The 24106-nt window shown below is 54.3% G+C and overlaps 1 protein-coding gene across 3 annotated transcripts; it reads left to right on the top strand.

Annotated features, from left to right (window-relative positions):
• The first annotated feature begins 6278 nt into the window (after positions 1-6278).
• Positions 6279-23688, top strand: CRYGN (crystallin gamma N). 3 transcript variants are annotated; one of them, XM_087433299.1, is made up of 5 exons: positions 6279-6390; positions 6769-6922; positions 15009-15257; positions 17170-17315; positions 23550-23688. In XM_087433299.1, exons 2-5 carry the CDS (start codon positions 6881-6883, stop codon positions 23590-23592), a joined length of 480 nt encoding a protein of 159 aa, XP_087289425.1. In that variant the 5' UTR covers positions 6279-6390; positions 6769-6880; the 3' UTR covers positions 23593-23688. The 3 variants fall into 3 exon arrangements, with proteins under 3 accessions (XP_087289425.1, XP_087289434.1, XP_087289437.1); XM_087433308.1 differs by having other exon boundaries at positions 6279-6490; XM_087433311.1 differs by lacking the exon at positions 23550-23688 and adding an exon at positions 21285-21865 and having other exon boundaries at positions 6332-6490.
• Positions 23689-24106: the final 418 nt, after the last annotated feature.

Here is a 24106-nt window from a genome sequence, read left to right as displayed (position 1 = left end):
GAGAGGAGCCAACTGGAGGGGGGACCCAGACTTGACAAATACTGGAGGGACTGAGGGCCACTTGCACATGTTCAATAAACTCAGATTCGAATACTAGCAATAGAAAGAGGATACAACGGCAGATAAAACAGATTTCAAATTTTTCAATGGAAACTCTGAGCATCTACATGCCAGTAATTCTGAAAATGTAGATGGAATGGTCAATAGAAGAGTATAAATTACAATATTGACTCAAGAAAAAATAGAACACCCAAATAGGACTGTAACTGTTAAAGAGATTGACTCTGTAGTCAAAACTCCAGCCACATGAAAAGCGCTAGGTCTAGACTGTTCTAAAGGCCGGTTCTTCCAAAACCTCCAAGACATAAAGTTTTCCAGGGAATAGAAATAGACGGACAGTCCCTGTCATCTTTTATGAAACTAGCTTGACTTGATGCCCAAACCAGAGAAAGCCAATATGTGGACAGGGGACAGAGGGAGGAAAGAATCGGGCACTGCTGGGAGGTGACGAGGAGCGAAGACGCACAGCAGCTGCCCAGCTGCCCCGTCCTCGTCCCCATGGGGAACACGGCAGGAGAAGCCAATAGGAGGTACAGTTGCCCCACCATGTTCCAGGGCCTGGGAGTGACAAAGCTGGTCCTTCCTCCCAGGGCCACTTGCTGCTCATAACGCTGCTCTGGCCTTACTCCCCACCCCAGCCAGAGGGTGCTGGGCAGGGGCTCCACCGGCCCCCTGACAAGGAGGCCCGCCCAGGGCAACTCTGGGGGTCTCTGCCCTGTCTGCCAGCGCAAGGCCAGCCTGTGCCACGGGCTCTCAAATGACCACTCCGGGACAGGAGCGCTCTGCACTCACCTTCTTGTGACCCGTCACTCTACTCTTCAGGGACTCACCTTGCTCGTCCGTAAAATGGAAAAACTGTACAGAACTCTAGCGAGATAGTAGGTTTGTTACGAGTGGTCACTAATTAAACAACAAGAAGGTATTAAACACCAGAAAAAAGGAAAAAAAGAAGAGAAGAGAAAAGAAAAGAAAAAGAAATGGCTGCCACGGCCCCACTGCTCCCCTCACCTGCTCTTGAACCCCCACGGTAGGTCTGGGGAGGAGGGATTTGATTTGCCCCTCTCCCCAGTTGGGCAGCTGAGGCTCAGGGCCAGGAGCCAACCCAGGGTCAGTGGGGCGCTCCTTCCTGCCATCACAGCAGGCCCGGCCTCGCGGAGGCTCAGCACACCTGAGAGCCCTGCTCCGGGGGGACAGTGGAGGACAACACAGGGAGAGACGCAGCACAAGCCGCCCCCTGCCCAGGGTGGAGCAGCCACCAGCCCTTTCCTGTCCTGAGTGACCAGGACATCTCCTTGGTGACGTCCATCTGTGCCAGCCAACCAGACGGGGCCAAGGCTCTCCCCTCGACGGCATGCAGGAGCCATAAAATAAATTCCTGCATGAGCCGGCCAGGACCCTGTGTGACACTCAGCCTGTTGAATCTGCCCCCATCACCCCCTCACTCTTGTGGGTGTCACGCTGGCTGGTGCTAAGGAGCAGGGAGGGACAGTGACGAAGGAGAGATGGGGAGGCGGAGCCAGGTCTGCAGGGCCCTGAGTGTCTGCACTGCCCACAGGCTCTGTGGCGCGTACCGCCACTCCACACGCCCCTCCGTCTACAACAGAACCTTCCTGTGGCAGACTCAGTTTCCCCAGAGCTCCTCTGTCCAGCAGCTCACACTGGCTCCTCGCTGTACCAGGAGCCCCCCAGGCCAGGTGCAGTGTTCCCATCCTGGCATGTCCTCCATTTCTATTGCCTCTGTGAATCCTGCCCTATCCAAGCACCTCCTCCTCCAGGAAGCCTTCTCTGACCACCTATCTGTCTCTGAGCTCCTGTCTCTGACACTGGAGCAGCATTTCTCGTCTGCTGCGTGCACCCCCTGAACCAGAGGCTCTATGGACCCTTGTTCTCACACGTCCTACAGACTCAGTCGTTCCCTTAGAAGAATTACCAGGAGTGGATTTTGGGGTCAATCTACTGGCATATTTCTAGGACTATTGATATATAACATAAAGTGGTTTCCAGAAAGATTGTGATGTACATTTCAGTTAACAATCAGTGATAATACCTTTTTTAAATTGTCAATTTGACAGGTAAAAACTGATAATCATTATTTTAATTTACATTTCTTTAGTTACTGGTGAAGTTAAACTTTTTTCTTGTGTTTTGACTGTATTTATTATTTTGTGAATTATATATGCATGTCTCTAGGCCATTTTCCTTGGTCACATTCATCTTTTAAAATATTTACTTGAAAAACGTCTTCATCTATAAGTCTCAACAGTTGGTCAACCAAAAGGATGCAAATATTTTCCTTAGTTTATTGTCTGCCTTTCAATTTTTTCCTGGTAATTTTATTCAGTTGTCAATCTTTCTTTCTTTCTTTTTTTTTTTGCTTGAGGAAGATTGGCCCTGAGCTAACATCCATGCCGATCTTCCTCTATTTTGTATGTGGGACGCTGCCACAGCATGGCTTGATGTGCAGTGCATAGGTCCAAGCCTGGGATCTGAACTTGCAAACCCCAGGCCACTGAAGGGGAGTGAGCAAACTTAGGCATTACGCCACCTGGCCGGCCCTGTCGATCTTTCTTTTATGATTTCTGCCTTTGGGGTAAGAAAAATGTTTTATATACCTACGAATGCAGACGATTTTATCATTTACGAGCAGTACAAACTTGGTCAAGTCACGTGACTTCTCTGCACCCATTTCTTCATCTGTGAAATGGAAATGATGGCAAGTGTCCTCCTGGTCGCTGTGAGAAGAAAAGGAGCGAGTGCCCATGAACTTACTTCGCCACCCGCAGACTCTGTATAGGAAGTTCCCAACTCCACCAAGTGAGAGCCCTGAGGGCTAAGAACCCGTGCTCCGGATTAAGCACTTTGCAATTTCACGACATCAAAATGCCCAAATCCTAGGTCCACTGTGTCCTTTCTCCTCCCATCCACTTAGTAGGTGTCCTAATTTGATTTGGAGTCCGTCCAGGCCCATGCCCCCCCTGCTCTGGGCCCTGGTGCCCGGCTCAGTCTCCCCGTGTTGCATCTGCATGGCTTGGAGAGGCTGCTTTAGCATCGCCCCGGTTTTGTGGTTGAGGAACCAGACTAGAGGCACTCTCGTTCCCACACTTGCCCAGCCTCGCTGCCTCCACCTCCTCTGGAGGGCAGGGGGCCGCTGGGACGGCTTCAGGTCTGGAGAGATTCGCTCTGGCCCGGGAGGTGGCAGAGCTGGGAGGGGAGGCCAGCGGAGAGCGGAACAGGGAGGCTGCCGGGGAAGGCACGGCTTGGGCCCTGGGAACAGAGGGAAGGGGAAGAACCTGAGATGGGTCAGGTTTTGAACATTCTGACCTTGAGGGGCTGATGGCATCTGGGTGGACAGAGACGTCCAGGAGGCAGTTGGGTCGTCAGCTGTGGAGTTCAGCAGAGCAGACTGTGCTGGAGACCACAGCTTGGGGGTTGTCGGGGCCTGGCTGATACCCCCTAGGGTTAGGCTCCTAGGAGGAGGTGAGTGACAACATTAACTTTCCAGGGTGGGCAGAGGGCCAGGAAGAGGGGCCTGGAATGGGAAGAGAGGGAGGAGCCACAGGTGTGAGTTTCCAGATGATTGCTGGTGTCCCCGCTGTGTGGAGGGAGCTGCGTGAGCACCCGGTGCCCCACTGCGGTCCAGCCCCCGGAGCAAGTGCCCTTGGAGGGGATGCTTTCCTTGGCTGGGGGTTACTGCAGCCAGAGGCAGTGGACTGTTTATGTGGCAGGTGAGGAGCAAAAATAAAAAAGAGAGGGTTGCAGTGTTGGGGTGAAAGGTGAATTTTTAAAATTCTGTTACTGTTTTAGGTATAATTTGTACACAATAAACTGCACCCATTTTAAGTGTAAACTTTGATGAATTTGACAAATTTATACACTCATATGTCCAACACTATAATCAAAACATAGATCACATCTATCACCCCAATAAGTCCCCTTGTGTCACTTCTTAAAATCCCCATTGCCGCCACTACCGCCTCTGGACCAGGCACCCACCACCTGCCATCCATCACTGAAGGTAACTTCTGTATTGTCTGGAGTTTCAGAAAATTAGAATCATCCAACGTGCAGTCTTTGTGTCTGCCTCCTTCGCTCAGCATAATGTTTTTGAGATTTTTCTATGCTATTGTGTGTTTCAGTAGTTTGTTCCTTTTTACTACTGGGTAGTCTTCTGTTGTATGGACGAACTACAGTTTATTTGTCATCCAATCATTGAAGGAGGCCTGGGCTGCCTCCAGGTTGGGGGTATCAGGAATAAGCTGCTATGATCATCCCATGCAAGCCTTTGGGCATATGTTTTCACTTCTCTTGGGTAAGCAGCAGGTCGTATGGTAAGTGTATCTTAACTTTATCACAAACTATTTCCTAAAGTGGCTGCACTATTTTACATTCCCATCAGGAGGGCTTCAGAGTTCCACTTGTTCCTCACCAACACTTGTTATTGTTAGTATTTTTAAATTCCTGCCATTCGAATGGATGAATAGTCATGTCTCATTGTGCTTTTAACTTGCATTTGCGGGGGCGTTTGTAAAGGATGGGCATGTTTCCCCCCTCTGAGTCATTACACCAGGGAATGTTCAGGATTGAGGTAAAGGAGCGGGAACTAAAACAAGCACAGGGCATCCTGGTAAAACTGCCCAGTGCAGAAGGAATGTTAAGAATTATAATATCTGTAGGGGTTAAGGGCACGGATTCTGGATTCAAATCCCAGCTCCACTGCTTACTTGCTGTGTAACCTTGGGCAAGTTACTAACTCACTCTGTGCCTCACTTTCCACATCTACAGAATGGGGATGATAATAATACTCACCTCCTAAGGTTGTCGAGAGAATTATATGATATAATATATGTTAAATCTTAGTTGGTGCCTGGCGATATAAACGCTATGAGAGTCATTATTACGGTCCCCATTGAATTTATTATAATTCTTTTTTTTTTTTTTTAAAGATCTTATTTATTCAGTTTTTTTCCCCCCAAAGCCCCAGTAGATAGTTGTATGTCATAGGTTCACATCCTTCTAGTTGCTGTACGTGGGACTCGGCCTCACGTTGGACGGAGAAGTGGTGCCTCGGGGCGCTCCCGGGATCCGAACCCGGGCCGCCAGCATCAGAGCGCGCACACTTAACCGCTAAGCCACGGAGCCGGCCCTGAATTTATTATAATTCTAAGTCCTCCCAGTACCCCGCCCCCGGCAATTTCCCTGGAGGGGAGGGGGGTGTAGTTATCGTAACCACCATTGGGGGTCAGGCTCCAGCGTCTTTCACTTGCCAGAGCGGCGCTGCATTGGAGGTTTAGGACCGGGGCAGAGGGGTGTCTTCCAGGACCCAGGCGTCCAGCCTTTGCACTCCCACCCTTTCCTTCCCTATCCTAATCCGACACCTCCACCCCACCCCCTAGACCTCGGGCCCCTCTTCTGGGAGGGAGTTGTGTTCTCACCTCCTAGAAGTGGACTTGAATAGGGCGGAGTGGGGAACCCTGGGTGGGTGGGGCCTGACGCTGAGCAGACCGGAGGGTGTTTTCGCCCCTCTTCCCAGACGGTTCCGGTTCCGGGGGTCCACAGACAGACTCCTTGGAAGGGCACGGATTCTGCTAAAGGAGCTCCCTCCCTCCCACCAGCGTCCAGCGTCCAGAGGACGCAGGCTCCGTCCCGGAGCGGCCGATGCGCTTTCTGGGCACACGCTCCGCCCAGCCCAGCCGCACCCTGGCGGTGCGCTGGCCATCGCTGCCCCATTGGTGTGCTTGCCTTCCTTCACTCGTTCGCTCATTCATTCATTCCTCACGCGCGCTCCCCGCGCCCACCAGGACAGGCGCCCCCCAGGTGTGGGAGGCAGAGATGAGGAAGGTGAGGGTCCTGCCTGGGAGGAGCACAGACCACCGGGGAAGCACACAACTCGGAGAAGTGGCTCTCCAGGGAGCGGCGGTGAACTTCCCGCTGTACCAGCGGGATAAAGCAGAAGGAGCTTCCCTCCCGTTACCGTCTCTCTGCAGGACCTCGGTTAACTTGAGGATCAAGCAAGACTAGAGCTGCAGCAATATTAGGGGATGGACATGCTTGGGCCCAGCACATCCACGTCTCACCCTCCAGAGCTCGCCCATCTCTGAGCTTTTGTATGCTAAGTGTTTCCAACTTTGTATTCACTTGTGAAATCTTTTGAGCACCTCCTCCCTACCAGCAGCTCTTCCGTGTTTGTGCTCATGCTCGTGCTCATGCTCAGAGCTGCGGATACAGTGATGGAGAGGGGCCCATCCGCTGCCCTCTGCAGTGGCCCTACAGAGAGGAGGGGTCCTGGGCACCAGGGGGTGACACCTAAGTTGAGACCAGGGGATGCCTCTGGTGAGCCCAGCTCAAGGAGAGGAGAGTGAGGTGTTCCAAGCTGGAGCAGAGAGCGTAGAGGGAGGGGAGTTTAGCCATGAACCTGGATGAAGCTGGAGAGGTAAGGGGGACCAGACCATTAGGCCCTGGGGAGCCCAGTTCAGGAGCTTGGACTTCACCCCAGGACCAGGCCACCCATGAGATGAGTGGGTTCCCGGGCACAGAATTTAAGGAGGTGCTCGCTCTCGGGGACCTGCTTTGCCTAAAGGACTGCGGGAGCCATGGAGGAACTTTAGGCAGGAAAGTGAAAGGATCAGATTTTAGGTTGTAAAAGATTACTCAGATCAGGGAGGGACCCAGAAGCCCCTACTGTTTGTAATGTTTTATTTCTTAAACTAGGAGGTACATCCACTGCTGTTGACCCTTTGTCTGCCTGAAATGATTGATAATTTAGAGAGAGAGAGGCCACTGTCGCTGCTGAGTGGAGAATGGACTGGAGGGGCCAGAACGGATGCCGGGAACCCCCTGCTGGGAGGCTCCTGCCACAGCTGAGGTGAGCGCTGATGGCACCTGGAACTAGGCAGGGGGATTGGAGAGAGAGAGGTGGGGGAGTGGACAGAACTTGGGGATCGTGTGATGGGGCTGGAGGCAACGATGACACATGACTTTGGCTGAGTAATGGAGCGGGAGGATGATGGTGACCAGGAGGAAGCACAAATTTTAGGGAGGAGCAGTTGGGTGGGAGGTGGCAGTGTCCATCTCCTTGGACATGTGGCTCTCGGTTCAGGAGGCTGTGGGAGAGGCAGGGATGCGGGGTGCTCAAAGCCACGCAGTGGGTAGGATTGTGGGGGGGGGGGCGTGGGAGGCCGCAGGGCAAAGCCCAGGGGCTTCAACATGGTGGGTAGGGAGAGGAGCCTGGAGAGGAGACCTAGACTGAACAGAAGAGGCTAGGGAAACCAAGGATGTCAGTGTCACGGAAGTAAGAGAATCATAAGAGAGTGGAAGTGACCCCAAGCTGCCAGGACTTCGTGAAAGGGTCTGTTGTATTCTGGTGACGGCTTCCTGTGTTCTCACCTCCACTGTCCCGCTACTGCCTCCATTTCTGACCCTCCCTACCCAAATTCTGACCTTCTGCCATGCTGCAGCTCAAATACATCCTATCCAGGGGGATAAAGTCCTCACTGATGTATGTGCTTTGATTTGGGGGGAGCATTCACTGTTTGTGCCAGCCCCCTTAACCCTCAATTCAAATTCATTATTTCCCGAGTGCTTTCACAGCCAGGTTGTAATTCCCTAGGGTAGGAGCATGGCCACCTCCACCTGTCCTCATCAATCTTGCTACGTGATGAGCACACACCTGAGGAGGGAGACAGTGACTTCCACGTCATTCCATGTTTGGCCAGTAGGCTGCGCTCCAGAGAGAGGATGCTGGGCATGGCCAGCTGTGGGAGGCAGAAGCACCTGGCCTCAGTTTGGATGGAAGTACTGTGCCCCCAGGCTATTCATGTGCTCTGGAAACTCCCAATCCAAGAAACTAACAAAACTGGGTTCCAGGCCAGTGGTCCAAGCCACAACTGGGAAAAGGTCTTTACAATGCACACACACCACAAAGGAATAGGTAACAGGTTAACATAAACACAAAACAAAGGAACAGATAACAGGTTAACAGACACACACACATCAGGAAAAACTCAGAAAAAATGGGCAAAGGATACAAACAAGCAGTTTACAGCAGAGCACACCCAAAGGGACAAGGCACATATGGACAGATGCCGAGCAGCTGGACACAAATCCACCGTGGGTGCATCTGCAGGTCCTTAGGGCCCCCTGGAAAGCTCTGCTGCATCATTGGAGTTGAGGTCAGCTCAGGCTTCACTCAGCAATTTCATACAAAGGTGTGGATTCCAAAGGGGGCAGGCTTGGCCCGCAGGGGCATTTGGAAATTTGAGAGTGTTTCCATGCGTCAGAATGATGGAGGAGGGGCAGGCCTTTTGTGGGCAGGGCCCAGGGGCACTTGGTATCCTGCAACGTGCAATGAGGAACTGTCCCACGATGTCACCCATTAACACACAGTATTCTTTGACTGGTTCTAATATACACTGAATTTTCCTAGTATGCAATTTACTAGCTAAATAGTTGGAAGATTTTACTTAGTTTTCTGAGCAACTTTACCAAGAGTTATTCATTCGCCATTTCAGAAACTGGGGTCGCTAACAACAAAATAACAAATTTCAGAAGGATATATACATACAATGTTGCCACGCCATAAAAATATATATTTTTCCAGATACACAAATAGACATTAAAGATATGAAAACATGCAAAGAAATAATAAACACAAAAATCAGGATAGTGGGCATTTCTAGAGAGAGAAGTCTTCCAATGACTTCTTTCTTTAAAGAAAAAATCAACCTGACATGAACATGGCACATGTTAAGATTTGACAAACTTGGGTAATGGATGTGATTGTTCCTTTTATTATTCTCTAAACTTCTCTATGCTCTAAATTACTCAAAAAGGGGAGAAACTTGACAAAAACAAGAGTTGGGAGGATGGAGGCAGACAGGTGGGCACTGAATCAGCCCATGCTCGGCAACTCTCCAACACTGCACTGAGCAGCTACTGGCAGCTGAGGGTTGCACATCATTGAGATTTTCTCAGCCCTGATCCTTCTTCCACTGTCACCACATTTACTCTGAGCCCAGTCCCCTAGCATTTTGTCCCCAACTAGCAGTCATATATGGCTTAGGATCTCCCCTATTTCAAGGTACATTTTAACAGTGCGCTATTGAAGATGACTCACTCAAAGAAATGACTCTCTAATGGTGAGGTTTTGCTAGCCTTGCACTGGCATATGTGTGTAGCTATTGGGGGCAGGGGTTCTTCCTGGGCACAAATACATCATATGAATCTTGGTGTACCTGAACTCCTTATAATGAAAATCCTGGGTGAGAATTGAGATGTTGCATTGGGAATGGGAATGGAGGTTAAAGTGGCAGAAATCTTATGCACCTGTTCATTTTTTCCTTTTTTTTTTGTGAGGAAGATCAGCCCTGAGCTAACATCCATGTTAATCCTCCTCTTTTTGCTGAGGAAGACCGGCTCTGAGCTAACATCTATTGCCAATCCTCCTCCTTTTTTTCCCCAAAGCCCCAGTAGATAGTTGTATGTCATAGTTGCACATCCTTCTAGTTGCTGTATGTGGGACGCGGCCTCAGCATGGCCAGAGAAGCGGTGCGTTGGTGCACACCCGGGATCCGAACCCGGGCCGCCAGTAGTGGAGTGCATGCACTTAACTGCTAAGCCACAGGGCCGGCCCTGCACCTGTTCATTTTTACTGATTCTTTTAGTGAGGCTTGTGGCTGGTCATTTTTCATGTATACTTTGTAGAAAACACCCCAAATCACTGCTTCAGGACTTTTTTGTGTGTGTGTGAGGAAGATTGGCCCTGAGCTAACATCTGTGCCAGTCTTCCTCTATTTTGCATGTGGGTTGCTGCCACAGCATGGCTTGATGAGTGGTGTAGGTCCACGCCCAGGATCTGAACCTATGAACCCTGGGCTGCTGTAGCAGAGCGTGTGAACTTAACCACTACGCCTCCAGGCCAGCCCCCACTGCTTCTGTTTTGAATTCTGCCCACATCACCTGTGTACATTGTCTGTGGGGTCTGGCCCTGGTGCTGTAAAGGCAAATACAAATTAAAAATAAGATGCTCCTAAAACCACAATGAGATACCACTGCACACCTATTAGAATGGCAAAAATCCAAAACACTGACAACACCAAATGCTGGCGAGGATGTGGAGCAACAGGAACTCTCATTCATTGCTGGTGGGAATGCAAAATGGTACAGCCACTCTGGAAGACAGTCTGGGGATTTCTTACAAAACTAGATACACTTTTACCATATGATCCAGAATATCTCTTTGGTATTTACCCAAAGGAGTTGAAAACTTATGTCCACACAAAAACCTGCACGTGGATGCGTATAGCAGCTTTACTCATAATTGTCAAAACTTGGAAGCAACCAAGATGTCCTCAGTCAGTGGATGGATAAATAAACTGTGGTACACCCAGACAATGGCATATAATTCAGCACTAAAAAGAAATGAGCTATCACGCCATGAAAAGACATGGAGGAAATCTAAATGTATATTAATAAGTGAAAGAAGCCGATTTGAAAAGGCCACATACTGTATGATTCCAACTATATGACATTCTGGAAAAGGCAAAACTTTGGGGCCATAAAAAGATCAGTGGCTGCCAGGGACTAGGGGGAGGGAGGGATGAATGGGCAGAGCACAATGGATTTTTAGGGCAGAGAAACTACTCTGTATGATACTGATAATGATAGATACATGTCATTATACATTTGCCGAAAACCCATAAAAGTATGGCACCCAGAGTGAGCCCTAATGTAAACCATGGACTCCAGGTGATAATAATGTGTCAATGTTGATTCATCAATTGTAACAAGTGTACCACGCTAGTGGGGGACATTGATGGTGGGCGGGGCAGGGCAGGGCATATATGGGAACTTTCTGTACTTTTAGTTCAATTTTGCTATAAACCTAAAACTGCTCTAGAAAGTAAAGTCTACATTGAAAAAAAAAAAAAAAGAGAGAGGCTTAATTTTCCAATTAAGGGGAAAGGGGAAGAGGGCCGGCCCCATGGCTTAGCGGTTAAGTGCGTGTGCTCTGCTGCTGGCGGCCCGGGTTCGGACCCCGGGCGCGCACCAACACACTGCTTCTCTGGCCATGCTGAGGCCACGTCCCATGTACAGCAACTAGAAGGATGTGCAGCTATGACATACAACTATCTACTGGGGCTTTGGGGGAAAATAAATAAATAAAATTATTTTAAAAAAAAATGAAAATAAGGGAAGAGGCTTCTCCCTCTCCTTTTTCTTCCAGAATTTCTTTCTCTGTCCTTTTCACATGTGTGTACATCTTTTTCATGGTTAAATAAGCCTCTTGCCAATCTAGCAGCTCGGAATGTTTCCTCCAGGAGCTGGGAGCCAGCTCTTTGAAACATAATCATCCAAGATAATGCCCTGTCTCCCAGGTTCCTGGGAGGAGAGGGGCTTCACTTCAGCTGTCACCTTACTCTGAATTGCAGAGCCTATCTTTGGGCAGAAAGATATGAGGAAATTAGCCATTTTATCTTGAGAACACGTACATAATAAGCTGCCTGACTGTATAGAAGGCTGAGGTTTCTTTGTCTCTGCATCTCTTGAGCCGACTGCCTGTGATGCATGGCATTCTGGTGTAATGCCTAGTCAACGACACAATGGTATTCTCTCCCTTCTACCTTTGTGGACAGGCTCTCTGGCTTGGGAGATTTTGTTTTATATTTCCCCAGCTGGGCTGGTGTCCAGAGGCAAACGTTGGAATGTGCTGTTTGGCCAGTGTGGATGCCTGTGCAGCAACAGCCAGGCCAGCCCCCTGGGGGGTCCTTGGGTGCAAGGGTGCCATGCAGGTTGCAGTGTATGCCCTCCTCCTTGGACAGCCTCCCAGAGCAGAGGCAAGGTCACCCCTGTGCCCCAAGAACTGCATGACCTCCTTTTCCTGGGCCTGAAGTGTTCCGTTTGTGAGGTGGTAATAAAAATATACTTTGCTGAGAGTAGAGAAGCAGCTCAGACCACCCTCCACCCCCCTCCTCCCCATCCACCAGGACCCACTGGCCCCTCCTCCTCACTGGCCCCCTCCTCCGTGAAGACCCCTGGGGCACCCCTGCTCAGAGCAGAGGAGCACTCTCTCCTTTGATCTCAGAGCTGGCCCCCAGCCCAGCTAACCACTCGTGTACACATCTCATCTCCCCAGCAATCTGGGTCTGCACATCTTGTGGGCTCAATGTTGACTCAGTTCACTCCACAAACAATCTCTGAGCCTCTGTTATGTGCCAAGAATTTCTGTGCCCTCAGAAAGTCTCACGCCGCAGTGGGGCTGCATGTTTCTGTAAACCCGTCCTTGTCATCCAGGGTGGTCTGGGTGCAGAACACTGTGGCCCACCAGCTCAGGCAGGTCGGGTCAGGGTAGGTGACACAGAAAGGGATCAAGGGTGAGCATTGACGGGGAAGGGGGACACATGGTCATTCCTCACAGCAAGACTGCAGGAGCAGAGGCAGAAGGTGAGGACCACCACCTGGCCTAGAGACGTGAGGGGCGGGCCAGCGGTTGGGTGTTATTAGAGCAGAAAGTTTAAGGTGGGGCTGGGAGCTAAGACCAGGGCTGCAGGCAGGAGAGTGGTCAACGGCTGTCGTTTTTGTCCCCCGGGTGCATGGCTCCATCCTTGGTCCAGAAAAAGACCTCGGTAACAGTGTGAGTCTGCGTAACCAGGTGAGTGGACGGGGAGGTCAGGGAAGGGGGAAGGCGGGAGGCTGAGGGGCGCACCGCGGGAGAAGGGGAGGACTAGAGACCCCCCAGGGCAGAGGGGAGTGAGTGGGGCCGTGTGTGTGTGTGTGTGTGTGTGTGTGTGTGTGTGTGTGTGAGTGAAAAGACCGTGGGCAGGGGCGGGGTGCACGGCAGGGCTCCCGGCGCCCCGGGATGCCTGACAGCACTACCGCCGGCCCAGCATATCCTTTGTCCAGGGCGGCGCTGACCCAGCAGGGCGCCGCCCGCTATATCTGGCCCCCCCGGGCCTCGCCAGGAGGGGCGCACCATGGTGCAGCGCTCGGGGCAGGTGAGTGCGGCTCTCTCCTGGCCAGCCCCCAGGTAATCGCCTGGGCCCTGGGGCGAGGTCCCGAGGCAGCCCCCCTCTCATTGCTCTTTGTACTCGGGATTGGGGTGGGCAAACTTGCTTGGCACCCTTCGCCCTTTGCGTTTGACCAACTGGAGCAAAGCCAGCTAAATTCCGTTAACCAAATGGGGCAGCCTGGCCCTGGCGGAGAGCCTCTCTGGCCTCCCTCTCCCACCCCCTAGCATTGGCTCTGGGACACCAACCAGGCCCCTCAAGTCCAGAGCTGGGAGGGTGGTCAGACCTGAGGGGGTCCTTGGTTGGGGTGGGGGAGCCTTGGCTTGTCCTGCAGCCCGGGGCCCCGCTGCTGTCTCTTCTTTGCCTGAGGCTGGTCTAAAGGGGGCTTCTCCTTCCTCAGGATCTCCTCAGGGGCACTCTGGGCTGGTTCTCTGCAAAATGTTGAGATTTGAGGGACCTTCAAATCCTGTGGGTGACCAGTTCTCCCTGAATATCTCCTGGGGGGAGGGGAGGCTCCTGACCAGACCTGTCTTGTGCAGGGAGGGTGGCAAATTTGGATCTCTCTCCCCTTCTCTCTCTGCCTCTCCCAGCTAATCTGATACAGTCCTTGGTCTCCAGGGGCTACATTCAAGGTTAGTGGGTCGGAGCATTACTGGATCAGTCTGCATTGGCTAGGTTGTGCTTCAGTAACAATCAACCCCAAGGGCTCACATCCATCGTGGTCCGCACAGCCTCCTCTGTGCCCCAGAGGGACACCTTGGTAACAGCAGAGGGAAGGGAGAGCCAGGAAGTCGTGCCTGGCTCTCAAAGCTTCTACTCTGAGGGGCCTAGAGGGCAGTTCTGCCATCAGTGACAGCACAAATGACAACGACAGTTACCAGGCCCCAGGCAACATTATTTGTGCTTAGCCAGGGCACTTCTAGGAGCACAATTCTTGAAACCCAACGAGTTATTGAATGGTTGGAATTGTAGGTTCCACAGCAGAAAGTGAGTTTTGAGGTTGATATGGTTTGGGGACAAGGAGAACCTGTCAGTGCTACATTGCCATAGGACACAGTGTCTGAACTGACCGCTGGGTTGGTAAATTTCCACATCTGACACACGCCCGTCACCCAAAGGAGTGGCCTAATAAACAAGGGGACGGGTTACATTGAAAAAGCACTCTTTTGAGCCATTAATCCCGCGCCAGACCCTGACTTGTCTCCAGTGGATTCAGTCTCTTGAGTTAAGGGGCCTGATCCCAGGAACCTGACTTTCTGAAAACTAAATGTTCGGTTATGATGGCGGGGTTGTGGGTGAAATGTTTTCTCCTGAAAACATTTCCTTGGATGTTATGTTTTAACATTAAACAAAAATTGAGTTTAAAAAATGCAGTGGGAGTTTGAAAAGAGCCTGTTTTCAAATGGGCCCCCTGGGGCAGGCCGTGTGGCTTAGTGGTTGAGTTTGGCACGCTCCTGCTTCAGCTGCCTGGGGTCGGATCCCAGGTGTGGACCTACACACCACTCATCAAGCCATGCTGTGGCGGCATCCCACATACAAAATGGAGGAAGATGGGCACAGATGTTAGCTCAGGGCCAATCTTCCTCAAGCAAAAAGAGGAAGATTGGCAACAGATGTTAGCTAAGGGCCAATCTTCCTCACCAAAAAAAAAGGGGGGGGGGCCCTGGATGAGGGGAAATCCCTGTCCCCAGCTATCTTCTGAAATGTGCTCAACCCCCAGCCCCCTGGGGTTAGGAGGGCGGGGCACTGGATCTGACCTCAGCCCGACAGCCCTGCATTCTTTCACCCAGTCAACAAACAGTGTTAGGCACCTACTGTGCGCAGCAGGTCTGGGCTTCAGTGGCCTGTGAGTTGGGGTTCAGTGGAGGGTGTTGGGCCCTAGGATTCCCTTCCCAAAACTGAAGGAGAGAAGCCCCTGACCCCACACCCTCTAACCCGCCTTTCTAGATCACTCTCTATGAGGGCAAGCACTTCACGGGGCAGAAGCTGGAGGTCTTTGGGGACTGTGACAACTTCCAGGACCGAGGATTTATGAACCGGGTGAACTCCATCCACGTAGAGAGTGGAGCCTGGGTCTGCTTCGACCACCCTGACTTCCAGGGCCAGCAGTTCATCCTGGAGCACGGCGACTACCCTGACTTCTTCCGCTGGAACGGCCACAATGACCACATGGGCTCCTGTCGGCCTGCGGGCATGGTGAGTGGGCCACGCCACCTGGGGGCTTTCTGCTGGAGTGACCGAGGATCAGTCCTGGTCAGACAAGGGACAAGTAATCAGGGAGCCTGGCCCTCCCAGCTGTAAGATCTGACGAGGCCGTGGGATCTTTAAGACAGAGAGATGTCCCCACACAGACCCAGCCACTCCCGTGTGTGTGGGATGGTGTGCGGACCTTCTTGCTGAATTTTCCATTTAAAACGCTGTTGGAAATATTAGAAGTTTGGATGTGCAACCGGTTGGGGGAGCATTTAGCGAAAGAAAGGCTGATTTGGGCCTGGTGTATCCACCGTGCTGCTCATCTTGTAGTGCTTTTCAGACTTTGATACTCTGATCGGGGAATGTCTGATGGAGGAAGCTTAGGTCACCGGCCAGTCCTCGGGAATTTGGGGGCAGGTCCCTTGGAGCTACACAGGTGGCTGCCATCTCACAGCATAGCCCAGTGTGTGTAGGGAGAGCAAATGAGGGGTGTCACCACCCATGGCGAAGGACTGTGTTTGTCTAGTTGCCCTGCAGTGGGATTTGAGGGCTGGGCATTCCCACTACTTAGGATTCTCTCAAGTCACAAGCCCTGTCTGACCTGCTGTGAGTTCTGGATGGCCAGGTGGGAAACGGCTGATTCCTGAACCAGTGAGCAGCTCCCATCAGAGAATCTCAGCCGGGGTCTGCAAAAGGACCCTCTCCCGCCCCTCCCCCTGGACGTGGGGGCCAGGGGGTGCTGGTGAACATCTGAGGAACCCCAGGGGAGGGGCCTCTTGTGTTTGTGGGGCCCCCTGTCTTTTCTACATGGGTTGCAAGACCAGCTGGACTTTGGCATCTGAGATTGTAAGAATACTTTTGTAGTATTTTCACCAGGCCATGGACATTTGGAAAAAGGAATTAACATGAGGGGCCAGCCCAGTGGCGCAAGTGGTTAAGTGCACGCGCTCCGCTGCCGCAGCCCAGGGTTCTCTGCTTCGGATCCCTGAGCGCACCGACGCACCGCTTGTCAAGCCATGCTGTGGTGGCGTCCCATATAAAGTGGAGGAAGATGGGCACGGATGTTAGCCCAGGGCCAGTCTTCCTCAGCAAAAAGAGGAGGATTGGCAGATGTTAGCACAGGGCTGATCTGCCTCAAAAAAAAAAAAAGGAATTACATGGCCCCAGATCTTGCAAAATGCTATTTATATGAGGAATATCCTAGGTATCTTTCAAATGCTGCTCTCAGAAGAGCTATCCTGGGGCAGCTATGTCGTGGACCTAACCCCCACTGGCGCCAGAGCCCGTCGGGAGCTGGCCCTACTCTGTCTTGGAAACACGGGGAGTCTTATAGGGAGATGCATGTCCTTATCCCAGTGAGCCAGCAGGGATTTCACCAAACGAGAGCTCTGTTGTTTTAGATTTTTGGCTTCATGTTTTAATAAAAGGTTCTATTACAGTTTATAAAATATTATTGTTTGAAGTCTTGCCCATGGACTGTGGCCCAGGGCAGGAGCGGGGGCAGTGAAGGGCAGAGGAACGTGCTGGTGTGGCTGGGTAGGGGTCCAGGAGGGAGCCCAGTGACCCAGGGCTGGCCCTGGTCAGAGCGCAGCCGCTGTCCCCCGGGCAGTCTGGCCCTCTCTGACCCTTGGATTCTTTAGCTGAAGAAAGAGGAGATTGGACCAGTTCAGGGGCTCTGGAGCTTTTTAAAGTAATAGAACCCTTTTATCCAACCAAGTCTCATGTGCAAGACCAAGCAGAAGTGCTGGCTCAAGGTGCTCGTGTCGGGGTGGGAGGCGCTCGTGGGCCCCCCAGCCCAGGAACTCCTGGGTGCCCAGAGCCCTGGGTGATTCCTGCCCACACGGGCTTCTGTTTTCGGGGAGGGAAACAGCGCTGTTTGCCTTCCTTCCTTCCTCCACTTGTGTGGGGCCTGCAGCACGGGGAGCATTTCTGCCTAGAAGTCTTCGAGGGCTGCAACTTCACGGGCCCGTGCCTGGAGTTCCAGGATGACTGCCCCTTCCTTCAGAGTCGGGGCTGGGCCAAGAGCTGCGTCAACGCCATCAAGGTGTACGGGGACGGAGCGTGAGTAGCAGCCCCGCTGGGCCCCGCACGGCCAGGTATGGGGAGGCTGTTGGGGTGGGTCAGACCCCAGCAGCTGGGCAGCGTGTCCCCTGCCCCAGAAGCCCTTCCCCTCCCTCAGGTGCCTCCTCTGCCCCAATCAAGCAGTGGGGTGGCTTCCTCCATGGCCCAGGAAGGCCAGGGTGAGGGGACGCGGGGCCCCTGAGGCAGCCCTGAAGGAGATGCCCTCCATGGCCAGAGCGGAGGTGGAGGACACTGTGCCGACTAGCGGCTCTCTGTGACTGGGCTGAGCTCACAGACTGCACTCGGTCTTCTTGAGCTGGGGAAGCCTGCTCCGAGAAGGGTGGCTCTGCCCACCCTGCGCACCCCTTACTTGCCCAGCAAAGCGGAACCCTGAACTGGACCTTTCCTGCCAAGTGGGCAAACTCCCGCCATGCTGGCCTCCCGGGGGGATGGGCATCAGGGCAGCTCACTTCTGGTGGACGGACAGTGGTGAGCGGGTTTTGCCTGGGCCAGAGGGGCTTGTCTGCACGGCTCCAAGAGAGCCGTCAGGCCTGTGCTTGCCTGTGCTTCTGTTGGCTCTTGCACACTGGGTTCCTTCCATTAGTAAGGGCAGTCTCTACGCCCATCGTGCACGCCCCCATTGTGCAAAGCTTCACAGCCCCTGCACCCACTCAAGTTGGCCATCTCTTCTTCCTCCCATCCAACCCATCTGGGTGGATAGTGTTGCTCCATTTTACAGAGGAGCAAGCTGAGGCTCAGAAAGTTACCTCCGCCGGCTTGTGAGTGGCAGAGCTGGGACTGCAGCCAGGCCTTTGGCTTCAAGTCAGACTGTTGTCCCTGATCTAGAGCCTCCCCAGACCTCAGCCCCATCCCCCCAGGAGGAGGGCTCCCACGTGGGTTCCAAGAGCCTGGCTCCTGTCGCAGCAGCTAAGGGATCCATTTGCTGTCTGTGTGCCTGAGGTACGGGATCCAGGAGTGTTACAACGGGTGCGAGTGAGTGGTCGTGGGAGGGACTGAATGAAGACGGTGGCTGAGCCAGAGGAAGAACTGTACCCCCACCTTCCCCCGGGCAGCCTGAGGTTGCCTGCTGTGCCCAGGCCCCCCAACCCAGGAGTCTCTTCCTTTCCAGAGTCCCAGAGGGACTCTGCTCTCTTCCTGCTATATCTCTGTCCCTCTGGTTCTCTCCAGGATTCTTTTTCTCACGTCTGCTGTGCTCTGCCTTTCTGAAATGCCATGTTTGCCCTAATGTGATGGCATCTGGGAATCTGGGGGTAGAATTCCAAAACAACAATTTACCTGGAAAACCACTGGCTAGATTGTGTCTCAGGAGGCCAAAGTCATACCTTTGCATGGAAAGTGTCCTGAGACCCTCGACACAATCCCCCAACACCCACCCTGGGGAGACTCCGGGGCTTGTTCAGAAACAAGGTGGAAGGTAGAAACTAAGAGTTTTGACTGTATGGTGTGCACTTTACCTACAAGGATACAGAGGTCAGAGGGGTGAGGAGTCTGCTGGAGGCTGCACGTGGTGGACCCCACATTTGGACCTGGGGCTCTGCTCAACTCCCCATGGAGCCCTCATCTTTTGCCTCCTGCGACTTTAACTTGTAAAAAAAAAAATTTAAGCCTTTGGCCAGGAGAAGCTGCAGGATGGATCACCTGGTCTGGACAGGACCTGCTTCGAGGACTTTCCTGGGGTTGGAGCGGGGCAGGGAGGCGCAAGGCAGGTCTCCCCACCACATCCCAGGTGCCAGGAGTCATTTTCCTCTGGGGCCCGTGTCAGCTCAGGAATGACCTCTCCCCACAGATCTGTGTCCTGGGGGGACTTGGAGGGAAATGTGCCAGCATCGTGCTCCTCCCTCCTGCCCTCCCCCAAGGGCACGGTCCTCGTGCTGATGTAGACCAGCCATGCCCCTTCCTCCCTTCCTCTTCTTCCTTTTGGGGACACCCATGCATGTTCTGGGGTGGCCCATGACACTACTTGGGGGTATTTCCCAGCTCTGTGAGATAGGGAGGAATGAGCCCATTCCCTCAGAGGTGCCTCAGGCCTCACTGCAGCTGTGGGCATGGGGCATGGGAGTGGGGAGAGGGGTCAGGGGCAAGGGTGTGCTGTGGGCATGAGGAGGCTGTGGGCATGGGGGGCAGGTGGGGAGCACAGCGGGGAGTCATGGACATGGGGAGGCGGGGGCGTTCTGTGGGCATGGGGAGAGGCACTGTGGGTGTGGGGGGGCCAGGCTGGACCAGGCCTGCCCTGAGCTCCGGGCAGGTGCTCCCTGCTCCTTCACACACTCGGCCTCTCTCTCTCCATGCTTGAGCCCTGACCCTCACACATTCTGCCACACACCAGATGCAGTGTCAGGATGGGGAGGAGAGGACCCACAGTGGCAGGAGAGGGGAGAGTGGGGCAAGCTGCCCTGAGCTGCTGGATGCAGTGGGCTGTGTGCCTTTGGGCAGTCACTCTCCTTCTCTGGGCCTCGGGCTGGGTGGGCTCACAAATTGAGTCTATGTCCCATGGAGAAAAAGCTCCTTCAACAGCAGAGTGCCTTGGGGTCAGTGGGCAAGAACTGGTAGGGAAAAGTGGGGGTTCACTGCAAAGACAGGGTCAGAGCACCACCCCGCCTGGGCCAGAGGGACCCCATGACCAGATCTGGGTGTGTGGGCCCTTGGAGGCCCAGAGACTGAGCCCCGCTTTGCTTCCCAAGGCCAGCAGCCCCCTCCATGACTGAGAGAGAAAGCTGTTTTCCATCAGTGGTGAAAGTGAGAGAGAGGTCAGCAGTGAGGTGGCGAGGCCGGCCCTTGACCAGCAGTGGGGGTGGACAAGTTGGATTTGAGTCCCACTCTGGAGGGGCCAGCCCACATGCCTCTGGCCCTCACACTTCTAGCCCCTCAGCACAGGCTCTAGACCCTGCCTCCAGTGGGCAGTGGGTCCCCCTGGACCTTTTTCTGGTCCCTCCTCAGAGCTCCATGCTTGTCTCAGGGACGGTGGAAGGACAGAGTTGGGACAGCCACGCTCCCCAGCTGTCTGGAGGCCTCTCCCTGGACCACACCCCCTCCCCAGGTAGAGGCAACTCTCTCGGTCCCCCTTATCCTCCCCACTGCCCCTTCTAGAGAGAAACTTTCCTGATTGCCTGGGTGCCCTTCACCTGCAGCCCACGGGTGATGAAGGGCGGGGGCGTGTTCTCTCCACCCAGACCCAGGGCCAGGGCTCAGCCCCCCAAGGTGCTTGATAGACTAGTCTGGGTCCTTGTCTGCTATTTTTGCTCTCCGGGTTGTTAGCAGCTGCCCAGGAGCTGGGAGCTGTGGAAGCTGCAGCCCAGACTGCAGTGGGGAGGGAGGAAGGGCCCCCATTGGGACCAGAAGCTCCTCCTCCACGCAGCTGCCTCCCCACGCCCATTTCCCACTGGAGTGGAAGCCCCACGGGGGCAGGAACCTGGGCAGGGGACTTACTTTGGAATCTCCAGGCCTAAAACATGAACTCGAGAGCATGCGCTGAATGAATGACTAGTAATTGGTCCCCATTCTGTGCCGGCACCTGATGCTGTCTATGCAAACAGTCCTTTCCAGGAGCAGGAAGGAGTGGCATGGGGGGCAGGGGGGATGAGGGTGGTCATGCATCCTGGAATCATGCCTGGCCCTTGTGATGAATATTTTGGACTGGTCAGTTTAAAACATCGACTTTTACTGTGCCCCTCTGGGCCCCAGCACTGAACCCAACACACGGGGCAATGAAAAGAGGGCAGGCAGAGGGAGAGGAAATAAGCCAAGAACAGGGCTGGGTGCCACGGGTGTTCCCGAGAGTGAAGGGGCTCTGCGGGGCGGGAGGGGTTCGGGCTGGCGAGCTGGCGTGCGGCGGGGGTGGGGGGTGGTGGTTCTTCTCTCCCAGCGGGGAAGGAAGGGGATGCGGGGCCTGCGGGTGGGCCGCGTGGCTCAGCACCCGCTCACCTGACCCGCCCCGCACTCCGGCCCTAGGTGGGTCCTGTACGAGGAGCCCAACTACCGCGGCCGCATGTACCTGGTGGAGCGCGGTGACTTCCGCAGCTTCTCTGACTGGGAGGCCCCCAGCGCGCGTGTCCAGTCCCTCCGCAGGGTGGTCAACTTCTTTTAGCCGGGCCGCCCGGGTCTGGCCAGGACAGTCCCTTCCCGGCCCACCTGGGACTGGGGACCGTGGGGAATAAGTCATAAAAGCAGAGAGCTGAGCGGGCCTGAGTGATTTCCCTGCCGCTTCCTGACGGCTAGACAGCCGGGTGGGGGCGCCCCAGGCCCTGGGCAGGAGGCTGGCAGGACTCCCCAGGGCAGAGCCGAGGGGACCGGGAAGGGTGGAGAGCACTGTGAGGCACCCACTGGGGCAACATTAGGGCTGGAAGGGACCTATAGGTCATGGAGTCCAAACCTTTCATTTTACACATGACCCAGTGGGAGTGATGGCCTCGGGTCCCAGAGCAAGCTCCTGGTGGAACCAGGAGGGAGCCAGGGTGCTTCCTGTGACCCCGGGACCCCCGGGCCACTTAGAGGAGAACGAGAGGGCAAAAGTGATGGGGAGAGGGGAAAGGACCAGGGGCAGTGATGGGGGAGGGGGCGGGGGACTCCAGGGTCTTCTTCCTCTGGGCTGTGCCTCTCCCTGACTCCGTGTGGCGGGCTGCCAGGCCACGTGGTCTGCTCTGCAGCCAAAAGCCTGACCCAGGGTTGGTGAGTCTGTATCTCCAGCAGATCTTGCCTCAGGGTTTACAAGGGAGGCCCCTCTGAAAAGATAGGCTGGAGCCCAGGGACACATCCACCTCTTACACCCTGTAAAGAGAGAGAAATGGTGGTGGTGGTCGGGAGACCTGGAGGGAGCTTTCAGGGCTGAAAGGGGCGTGGAGCATGCGCTCCAACCCCCAGCCACTCCCACAGCTGGGCAGACCCAGGGCCCAGGCTCCCTTCACCCCCGAGGGTGAATCCACGGAACTTCTTTGAGGCCTGGGCCCTCTCCAGGACGCTGGGTCCACCCTGTTGGGGGTGGGTTGGATGGGACGGCACCGCCCTAGGGGGAGAAGGAGGGGGGAGCCTGTCCTGGGAGGTGGTGGGATTTCTGGGAATAAGAGAGTCCTCCCACCCAGCATCTCCCCACCCACATTTCAGTGTCCAGCCTCCCCTCCCCAGTGAGAGGGGACAGGAACCTGCTGGACACTGGGGTGTCCCAGGTAACTCCTGCACCTGCCCAGAGCCGCTACCAGCATCTTGAACCACAGAGCAGCCTGGACTGACTGACCCTGGCTGTTCAGATGGAGATGGATGTGCTCCTCGGAGAGGAAGGCTTGGCTGGTGTCCTCTCCTGCAGGCCGGGCTCCTAGGAACACAAGGGCACTGGACACCTGGACAGGGTTCATGCAGATGGGGAGCCCAGCGATGTCTACTCCCGACCAGGCACAGAGCAAGTTCCCTGGATGCAAGAGGCATCAGGGGTTGGGACAGCGTGAAGCACCCACCAGCGTTCTCACCATCGGATCAAGCTCATGGTCCAGCTTTTCAGACCCGCACACTCTGTGATCCTGGGGTCCCCTGCCCCCCATGACTGGCCTCTGCCTGTCCATGCCATCTCCCACTCCCTCCTCACCATATATCTAGCTGTGCTTTTCCGAGTAGGTGAGGGTCCCTACTGGGAAGGACCCCCTTGCACTGGCCACTCCCTCAGGACCCTCGTGGGAAAGTACTTGAATCTGGAGTCGGACAGGCTGGGTGGTGGTAAGAATGGAACCCTGAGTTTAGGGAGGGAAAACAGGGCCCCTGAAAGAAAACAAACCCAAAAATCGCAGGAGATGGATTCTGCCACAGGGCCTGAGTGTGGAAGAGACTAGAGTGGCTGTCACAGTGGAGTGTGAGGTGACGGTTGTCCCAGTTCCCGGGTCCCTCCCACCCCCATCCCCTTCTCCTCCACAGAGACAGAAATGGGAAAAGGGCTCCCATCAAGGGCTCCCCCCGTTCACCCAGGACGACGCCCACCAAGAGCTGGGTGGCAAAGGCATAGGGGCCCCCGTGAGTCTGCTGTGGGACCCTGTAAGCAGAGAAATTACACCCCTGGGCGACCGTCCACCCTGCCTGGGAAAGGGGGAGGGCTGCCCTTCTGCCATTTGTAGATGGGGTCCACAAAGGGTGCTGTCTACCCCCAGTGCCCCTCACTCCAACCCAGAGAACAGAGCTGGGAACGGAGGGCTGCCAGGTGCGGCGGCTCCGTCCATCCAGCCCCTCTCTCCACAGGAGGGTTCAGAGCAAGAATTTGAAGAAACCACCGCAAAACTAACAGCAAACCCGCTCAAGTCTCTAAGCCCGGAACAAATCGACATTTAAACATATTGTCACTGTGTCTGATCGGGAAGAGCGTTTGTTTAAAACCGTGCTCTTGTTTTTCGTTTCTCTGCCAGTTTGTTCAGGGACAGGGAGCTTCCTGTGTGAGCTCAGCCACACTGTCCCCATGTGTGGGAGGCCCTGCCCAAGGCCAGAACTCCGTCCCTGCTCGCCTGGTCTTTCCTGACCTCCAGCCCCTCAAACCTCCACACCGGGTCTGGGAAAGGAGGGTCAGCAGGTCCAGCTGGCCCCGGGCCTCTAAGACCTCACACCCCTTACCCCTTGTTGACGATGATGATGATACAATCGAGCATTTATTTTATGCACTGACTTTATGCCAAGCTCTGTATTGGTGGAATCTATGTCATTTTACTGATTATGTACAATAACACCAAGATCGTGATACACTGATTATCACCACTACAAATGAGCAGAGCTAGACACAGACAGGTTAAGCAGCTTGCGCAAGG

Source organism: Ceratotherium simum, chromosome 1 (assembly GCF_057802395.1).
Source record: "Ceratotherium simum simum isolate JZ-2026a chromosome 1, ASM5780239v1, whole genome shotgun sequence".
NCBI lineage: Eukaryota > Metazoa > Chordata > Mammalia > Perissodactyla > Rhinocerotidae > Ceratotherium > Ceratotherium simum.
Note: the sequence above shows the minus strand (reverse complement) of the source record. Positions and strands in the feature narration are given on the sequence as shown.

Excerpts from the sequence above, each read along its gene's own strand:
- CRYGN (XM_087433311.1), top strand. The coding sequence starts at position 6,881 with ATGCCGGGAACCCCCTGCTGGGAGGCTCCTGCCACAGCTGAG. Across the intron at positions 6,923-15,008 it reads AGGCTCCTGCCACAGCTGAG|ATCACTCTCTATGAGGGCAA; the intron begins GTGAGCGCTGAT and ends CCGCCTTTCTAG. Across the intron at positions 15,258-17,169 it reads CCTGTCGGCCTGCGGGCATG|CACGGGGAGCATTTCTGCCT; the intron begins GTGAGTGGGCCA and ends TGGGGCCTGCAG.